Source organism: Xiphophorus couchianus, chromosome 6, assembly GCF_001444195.1.
Source record: "Xiphophorus couchianus chromosome 6, X_couchianus-1.0, whole genome shotgun sequence".
In the NCBI taxonomy this organism is placed as follows: Eukaryota; Metazoa; Chordata; class Actinopteri; order Cyprinodontiformes; family Poeciliidae; genus Xiphophorus; species Xiphophorus couchianus.
In genome coordinates this window covers 4,787,605-4,797,180 of record NC_040233.1, presented here as the reverse complement: position 1 = coordinate 4,797,180, position 9,576 = coordinate 4,787,605, and the positions used below count along the sequence as shown (strand labels likewise).

General features: G+C 40.5%; 1 protein-coding gene across 1 annotated transcript; it reads right to left on the bottom strand.

Moving 5' to 3' along the window:
• Window positions 1–634: 634 nt before the first annotated feature.
• tmem125b (transmembrane protein 125b) lies at window positions 635–5,162 on the bottom strand. Its single transcript, XM_028019525.1, has one exon. The coding sequence runs from the start codon at window positions 3,919–3,921 to the stop codon at window positions 3,214–3,216; it is 708 nt and encodes a 235-aa protein (XP_027875326.1). The 5' UTR covers window positions 3,922–5,162; the 3' UTR covers window positions 635–3,213.
• Window positions 5,163–9,576: the final 4,414 nt, after the last annotated feature.

Here is a 9,576-nt window from a genome sequence, read left to right as displayed (position 1 = left end):
TATAAGTTCAGTCCATTTACCATTTATCAAGTGAAAACACAGATGCATCCATCACAAAGCAAACAAACAGTTATTCAAATATTTAACCCTCCTGCGGTCTTAGTGCAGGATGAGTGCGGCAGATGTCGTGAGATCGTCAGTTCCCAAAACCACACACAAAAGCAACCTTGTAAAAGCGCATGCAGGATCAGTGCAAACTTGCTGGATCGTGCACAGAGTAAAAAGCTTGTGGGGTCAAAATGACATCGTCTCTTCAAACTGTTGGAGGGTTGAAAAAGCTGATTAAGTTGATCGACACATTCAAACGACACAAAAATGTTTACTTGTAGTTCTTCGGTGAGACACAGTCAGAGCCATGAAGAGGGTCTTACCGCTGTCAGTCATGCATGTGTACGCGCTTGCCATCAGCAAAGCCTTTCATGAATGCTAAGGCTAGTTAGCACGGCCACTGATGACAGCGGATTAAAAGATTGACTGGAACGCTAAGTTGTTTCTCCGCCATTGGCACAATTAGCAGCTCATACGCAGGCATGATTGATATCACCAACACCCTCCTCTGATTTTCAATTTCTGTTTTGTACCAGGAGTGGTTTACTTCTGCAATAGCACATGGAGGAGTTGAAGGAATTTGATCTTTTCAGAGATTATCTGGCTCATAACATACTGTCACGGAATGGTGACGGTTTGAACAAATATGTGAAAAACATATTTTTACTGCAGCTTTAAAATAATTCAGTGACGTTACAGCACACTACAGAAATCCAGCCTCAAACACTTCACCTCACTGGGAAGGGCAGCGTTGTTTTTTTTTTATGACAGGCTCAGGTGTTTGAGGTCTAGTAATAAAGTCGATGAGCTTGCAGTTGTTGCATTTCTTGTGCGCACTCTGACCTCTGATTGCACTTTTTTTTTAAAAAAATGCTCAGTGTTTCAGTTAAAATGATTTTATTCACATTATATGTTCTGCTTTATGTAGAGCTTGAAGACCACACAAAAAACATCATATTCAGCATAAACACTTTAAAACATTTTAATGCACATGTGAAAGATATAGATATGTTTTCAGAATGACTGAAATCTTGTCTCGAGGTGATTATGTTTTGAAAATCACATTTGCTACAGCCTTAATGTTCACGTATATATATTTTTTTACATTACATATATAAAATTTTCTCTGAACAAATTCATCCATTGTAATGTTTTAAATGACTTAAATTACATCAACTTTATTTACAGTACCTGTGGGGGAAAAAAAAAAATAAAGTACGACTCTGGGTTTCACATATTAGGACATTGTGAAAAATAATCTGTTCTTATATGTTCTACTTATTTGGATCTAAACTGAAATGTACAAAAACATAAAGTGAATCTTGCACTGTTATTGTGTTGTGATTAAATCCAGAACATCAAAGCTCTACTGTATTATTTCGCAGCTGGAAAGAAGAGTTTTCTTTCTTTTTTTTCTTCCCTAAAAATTTTGTTCTTAGGTTTTGCCAGACAGAAGTGGACACGCTGCGGTCTCTGCTTTGGTCCCATATGTCTGCCTTTTCTCCCATTCATTCAAGTCTAAGTCATTCTGGCAAATTCTTTATAGAAAACCTTTTCAAAGAAGCGTTGTCGTTGACCTTTTTTTTTTTTGCATTTTCCTTTTAATTATTTCCACATTTAACATATGAACTGAGGTCTTAGTCCACTCCCTCATTGGCAAATGTCCTAAATGCTTTCCATTTCTGAATAATCTTTCACTCTGCAGAAATAAATTGACTTTAAAATGTGTGGAAATTGTCCTCTTAACTCTTCTAAGATTGATGGCAGCAACAATTGTTTCTCTGAGGACTTTGTGAATGCATTTCCATCTTCCGCACTACGCTAACACGCTCCCAGTACTTTCCACACTGCCAAATCTCTTGGCTTTAACATCAGTTGATGCCATTACGTTGTAAAGTAATGGCATAATTAAATGGCTATTTAATTATGGCCATTTAAGCAGCACAGTGTTAGGGGAACATGACGTTTTGGTCCCCATCAATTTGCCTGAGGATTCCTCAAACACCTGCATGAGGAGTGAAACTATCCAAATAGGTCAAATATATCACTGCCTTTTAAAATATTGCACAATCATAAATGTTTCTGTTATGATTGTTTTTAAAACCGAGGTTAGAATGACAATACAAGGAATACTGCAATGTACCTCCTTAGTGTGTACCTTCACACAAAGGTTTCCTTCTTTGGTTGTTATATTATCACTGTGTTGAATCTGTTGTGTGGGTTTTACCTTCAGAGGTCAAATTTATATGAGTCTAGATGAAATCTGACCAACACCGGGTCATTATTGACTGGATGAAGAACCCTTCCTCTCGAAGAGGTTGTACAATCAAATACCCGCTTTTCTAAAAACTGGGAATCAACAAGCCAAAAAGAAAGATGGATTCGTCTTTATTGATTCATTGGCCCATTACTGTCAGCATGTCTCCATTCTGCGTAAAGTCTCTCAGTAGTTGCGTTTTCATTATAAATATGCGCAAATCTGTCTATATTCTGCTGATGTCAGGAGGGGGGAACACAATTTCAGAACTGCAGTGTTTCCATGAAATAAATAATGGAATTGTAATTGCATGTGAAATAACCTGGTTCCTGGATACTGTAAGTGATTAAAAATCGTGGAAGTGACGGATGTAAACACACAGCCATGGCGCTAACTCTAATCATCTATCAGCAATGAGAGGAGATGTCAGCGTCTTATTCGGGCGTTGGAGTGACAAGCCCCTTATGCTTGGGAGCGGCTACATATGCGTCGTTTTGGGAAAAATTGGGAGTCATCAATTTTACAAAAAAGCTACTGATTAAACATGACAGAATTACACACAACCTTTTATGAACTGTGTAATTGCTGTGAGAGCTCCGGTGGTGGCAGAAAAAAACAAACCATCATCCACCTACCACTTCCTGTCGTATTCTTTGTCGTTTCCACCAGTAGAGACATCTGGCTGTTAATCATGTGACTCGCATGATGCGCTAAAAGTTTTGCAAAATACATCTATTTCTAAATTGCCGCATTTCCATTAATCAAACCTGTTTTTGTGATTTCAATTTGCTTTTACTTTACGGCGAATGGAAATGCAGCTACGGAACCTTTATTAGATTAGTTTCTCTTTCAGTGCAGTGTTTTGTCCTTGTGTTCTGGTCAGGGTTTTTTTTCCACCTTTGGTCCGTTCAGATCAGACTTGTCCTGCTGGTAGACACGTCTCTCCTGGCTTGACTTGCCTGTCGAGGCGAAACGTTGAACATTCGGACTCCTTGACCGCCCAGCCTCCTCGCCCTCCTGACCCTCAGCCTCCTCCTCATCCTCTGATCCCTTCTCCTCTTGAGATGCACCGTCACGCTGTAGCCCACAACTGCCAGGCCCATGCCGGCGCCGGCGGCCACAAGCACTGCCCCAGACACCGACATTTCCCTCCTGTCGTGGCTCCGGCCGCCCACGGTGGCCACGCAGAGCAGGACCGTCCCGCACAGCGTCACCGCCAGCCCCACGGCCAGAATCAGCGCCGGGTCGGCCCTCCCACCGCTCCGCAGCCGCTCGATCTGACGGCGACTGTGAACACAGTTCATGTCCTGGATGGCGGAGCTCAGGAGCTGCTTGAGTAGAACGGCGAGGGCCAGGAGGCAGAGCGTGGTTCCCACTCCAAGACGCCACTCCACAGAGAGGCTGTTAGTGGTGGAGAGAAGCCCCACTCCACCAAGGCCCAGTCCCAGGATGAGCGCCACAGAGGCACAGTAGCAAAACAAGGACCGTCTGGGGTCTCGGAACCACCAGAACTGCACTTCTTCCTCCAGGATGTGCTGCTGCTGCGCGACCAAGGGGTCCAGGTAGAGGCTTGGGGGCCGGCGCATACTGTAGTAAAGGGTCTGCATCTCAGGCATGGCACGCCACGACTGATGCTGTATTAGTGCTCAGAATGCAAGACTTTAACCAGATTGAGGTCTATATTCATGAAAAAAGTTTTAAAAAATGGGTAATGTGTATTTTCTAGTTACATAGTACTATTTCATATCACAATCCAGTAACATTCAGTAACATACATATAAAAATGCTACATATATCAAATAAGACTTAAAAGAAATTTGACTTTGTAATGTAACACCTTGAAATTGGGCCTCTATTTCTTTAAGAAATTACTTCACATTCTGAAGCTCCGCCTTCAGGAAGTCATCACAACTTTAACAGCGTTTTTACGAGTGTTTTACTGAGGAGTAGCTCATACAGTGAGCTCGGTACATGTGCAGTTCCATCAGGTGTTGGCTAATTGCTACCAGCTAGTCTGAAGGAGCTGAGTGGGGAAGCTCTGAAGCGTGGAAGCCGTACGTCCAAGGAGCAGCGTTGTCCTTGAAGGCGGCGTTAGGTCCCACCAAGAGTTTTGCACAGCTGAATGGTTGCCATGGGAGACTAAAAGATTTCTCAAACATGCGTGGAAGAATCCAAGCAACACTCCACGTGTGTCTCCGATGAGGGAATGTTATAACATGATGTAAAGCTCGAAAAAGTCGATTTTAAACAATAACTGTTGCTTCAAATCAACTCACTCACAGTTTTTTGACAATCATGTGTCGTCCATCCCTCTGCGTCTTTGGTCAAACAATAGTTCGGAACATTCCCCAGTTGCTAGGCTTTGGTTTATTCCTTATACAGGATGATGCTCATTTGAAGTTAAAAACAGCTTTTCCTAAAAGAAGAACGTCCAGTGGTCCAGCAGCCATCTCATATGCAGCAGCGGGTTGAAAACATGAAGCCAGATGTTGAGTGTGAAAGAATCCTGATCCAACCTGAAGGCAAAGGACTGAAGAGGATCCAGCAGCGCAGAGCCAGAGACCGACACAGTGTGAATCTGTCTGGAGATAGAGAATTTACCTAATCCCCGTGGCCGTCCTCTGAGTTTCTTGACCGTACCGTTGTCACCGATCGACGGTCTGTGTTCTCTACATTCTCTACCCCAGTGCCAGGCGGACCCTCACCCGCCCCTCTCTTGTCATCACGCAGCAACTTCCATCCCGTTTGGTTCAGTGGGAAAAAGACAGGTCACAGCAGGCCAGTTGGATCATGTTTGGACACAGAGATTGGTGACATTGTCCCATTTCGCCCCAACGCAGACAAGCGAACACAATGACTGCACTACAGGAGGCAGGCGGTGGGCGGTGGGTGGGGGACACGGAGGGGTCCCGGGGCAGCGCGCTGGAGAACCGAGTGATGTCAGTGTGAAGTGATAATGGTGAGTCTGTGATCCTAAGCATGGCGTCATTCACACACTGAGCTGGACTCACAGACAGCGCCAGTTGTATCTGCTTTACAACATTAAACTCTGCACCAATAGGATTTGTTCAAATGAAATAATTTGATAAATATTCTCTCTACTGTTTGCTTTATTTTTATTCCACAGACTTCGATGAGAACAAAGCTTAAATACTGATAGAAATAAAGGTGGTACCCAAAAATTAAACTGAAGTAAAAGTAGCACTACTACATAATAACATTAGTCAAGTCAAAGTAGAAAGTGCAGCGTAGTAAAGCTACTCCCAAAACTACATATTTTCCAGGTAAATGTAATTAATAAATGTAACTGACTAAAAATAGTTACTAGTTACTTTGCTTATGGTGCAGGATGGACCATAAGCATTCTCTGTAGAGAATCAAATTTGTCTGTCTAATAAGGGGAAAAAAATCTTATTGGGCTTTCAGTCAGCTAGCTAGCAGTTTAAATTGCTTATTTGATTTATTGCAATAAATGAGTTGCAAGTAAAAAAAAAAAAAAAAGGAAAAAAAAGTTCTGTCTACTGTTATTGTGGTTCACCAAAAACCCAGCTATAACTAATGGACAAATAATGCGATTTTAAACTCGAACAGAGCTCAATCAATTACTCCTCTTGAAGAACTGCTGAAAAATGAAATCTGAAGTTTGCTTCTGGCAGAGATCGGCTTTCTTCTTGTTGCGTCTCCGTCTTATTATTCATTTTTTTATTAATCTTCTGATTGAAATTAGAAAAAACAAATGCCACGGGCAAATTTTCCCAACAATCACGTAGAAAAATAAGGCATTCTTCTCAAAGATTTTCATTATTTTGTTTCCACTTTGGCAACAAAGTGACACTGTAACAGAAAAACACATGAAAGAATGAAATACACATCGCCTTCCTACTTTACATAGACAGAATTAGACTGCATGAGGTTCAGAAGTACTTCTTGTTAGACAACTTTATAACTTTGCTTGTCCAGCTAGCAGACATAAAAATGTCTGCACATAAAAATGTCTGCTAGCCAAAAAGTTTGTCATATTTTAGTGATTTATTCATAACATATACACATACACATATTCAAGTATCTGTGTTCCTATGACATGTAGAATTACTGTTAATTTTCCCGCAGGCTCCACAATTTGTCTAAAATAATTTATGAAACTGTCACATTGAGAGCTGTCAAAAGAAACAAACAACAACAACAACAAAAAACAAAAATAAAATCATTCAGCACTTGTCTCCCGTTTTAGATTTTTGTGGACAGTAAGCAACCACCAGGGGGCAGCAAAAGCTAAGTTTAAACAGCCGCACGGGTTACAATAACAAATCCTACTCCGCGGACAGTTTTGTGAAAGCAGGTTTCTGGCTTTAAACTATTGCAGAATCCACATGAAGACACAGAATCTGAAAAATCAAACAGCTTTTAAGCTCAACTGCACACTTCAAATTCGTTGGTGTCTTGGCTCAGGCTTCTCTTACGTTACGTCAAGAATTCTGCATTAATCCAACAGGAACAGTGAATAAAAATACAAATAATAACCATTTTAAAATAAGCAATTTAAACTGCTAGCTAGCTAACTGAAAGCCCAATAAGATTTTTAAATATGAAAGGGTAAATAACATTCATCTGGTGATAAAATTATCCACCTTGAAGCAAAAAAGCTATTGCTGCAAGACAGTCAGGGTTCTTCATCACTAAAGGAGTCTCTGATGCTGGTGCCCCAGCAGATGCCTGAATTTTTCACCGCAGGCAACAAAGGTACATTCTACTAAATGACAATATTATCTAAATGTTATTTTACTCCAGTAAGTTGCTTTAAAAAGTGAATGCCATCGAACATTTAAACCCATATCACATAGATTGGTATATTTCAGAAAAATGCAACGTTTGTTGCTCATGTTTTGATGAGAGTTAAGGTGTTTAAATCCATCCCCAGGTTGATGAGCTGCTGTGGGGTTCAAAATTCTCGCTTACTTTCTGAGGTAAATCAACAATAGTTGCTTGAAGACCTCCATAAATTGAGATCTCCAGGCAACAAGAACAAGGGAGCCTTTTTTTTTTTGTAGACGTTTACCAGAATCAGCACCAAAAAGTAAGTTTTCAACCCAAACTGCTGACAGTGTTACGGCCAAAGCCTTCACAAGACTTTAGTGTGTTCTATAACCCAGACTGTTAGCTGGATTAACATCATGATGGACGTTTGTTACACACTCACACACAATAAATCAGACAGCTGAGATCAGATCTGTGATCATGAGAATAAAAGATGTTCCGAAATATTTTACCCCTAAGACAAAATGTTTTCGATTACAACAAAGTGCATTTTTGATGAGCAAAACCTCCATCCACCTCTAAAAGAAAAAACATTCAGTTTCTCTAAAGGAAAAGCACCAAATCACTAAGAAGTGAAATAAAAGCCAATCATTAGCTATTTGCAGCAGGTTTCTGTCAGCCTCTCAGCAGTCAGAGCAGCAGTTAAAAAAATAACTTTTTGTTTTCATGATGTAAAGCACTTTGAATTATCTTGTTGTTGAAATGTGCTGCACAAACAAACTTAATTTACAGACTGAAATAAACCTGTCACCTCTGTGTCTTTCTGTCTGTCTTTTGTTCCATCCAACCATCATTCCAGAACAAGACACCAAGATACTTGAACTCAGCAATTGAGTTAGAAATTGACCCCTGACCTGTGATGTCAACCTCCTTTTTTTGGTGGGATTCATGGCACCAGACTTGAAGCAAACTACTCTGGAGTCTAAAATAGGTGAAGTCAGTGTAAGTCTAGTCAGTACATAGCCGGATATCTGGGAAAACAAATCGATGTTTAAGCATTTTGACCTTTCATCCACACAAAAATTGTTTAGACATGCTAAAAACGATTATTTATCAAAACTCCAATCATTAGTTTGAGAAAACTTTGTATTCATGTATGCATGGAAAAACAAAGATTTCGGGGTCCCTCGCATTACGATCAGAGACAAATAATGGGCCATTACATCCACATTGTCTTGTGTTTTATTAACTTCATGTACAAGTAGCTCAACCTTTTACATCTGTCCACACAAATGAACCTCCTAGCGCCATGTTCAATTCCTAACAGGAAGTGGTGGTTGTTTTGAAGCACTCTCATTGGCTGACAGGTTTTTAGCTTGGTGCTGCACTGCCTCCTATGGGTTTGACATATTTAAAACACTCTGGCATATTTGTGCAAAGTTAATATGGATCAAAACTTTTCTGAAATCAATCCCAGGTGTATGATATTATTTTTTTTAAAACGATGTGGCGGAGATATGAGTTTTTATAAAGATCCGGCTACATGTTTACAAGGCATGAGAGCAATTCAAGAATCTTAATGGCAAGTGGCTATAAAATAAGGAAAACCATGCTAGGGTTAGACAAAGGGACTCAATAGCTTCTATACCTGAAAAATCAACTGGAATGTTCCTCCATGTTGGTTCAACCCCCCTAAGGAGGCAAATAAAAATGGTGGCTGTGTGAGTTGGGTGGTCTGGCTTTTTAAAAACATTTTATTATTCAAATCTGTTAAAGGACATAAACCAGAAAGGATAAACTGGACATTTAAGCTCGCTAAATTCAACATTGTGGTTTTAATAAAGGTGGAAATAAATGTAAATATGTAGTTCTCGTATTTCTCAGAGACAACAGTCTCAACGGTCTCTAAATCTAATTATGTTAGTGCTTCGAGTCCCTCTGTGGCTACTGTAACTCAGCCACAATACCTGTCAGGACCTGCGCCGGCAGCTGATTGAATGTTGAAAAGAGAAAAAAAAACAACCACTAGACCTTTGTGCTTGCTCAGCACATTTTCTTCAAAGACCAAAGGTGGACCCGGTCAGACATTTCCTGCAGGCTGTTCACGTCAGAAACAAGCTGGGCTTCTGTGCATTTCAACATGCTCAGATTGTACGTGAGGAAAATGGTGTCTCTCCAGCTGCATGCTTTTGAAGCAAGATAACATTATTGGGAACCAGGGGTAAAAAAACAAGATTTATTTTCTGATTCCCCCCTCCTCCTCCCACACTGTGGCATTGAGATGATTCTCACCACAACAGCCCAGATGCAAATTAGGAAAGATGAAGAATTTTGTTGTGCGCTGAAACTTGTGCAGAAGCTAATGGACTTCCCTGACCTTTTTTTATATATGGTGTTCCCAGCTGGCTGGCTGAAATGTTCAGTTCTATGATGATAAATCTGCTTCATTACTGCTAGAAATAGCTGAAGGAAAATCACCGGAGCTTCCCAGGTGATGTTTCCGAGCGCCTTGTTTC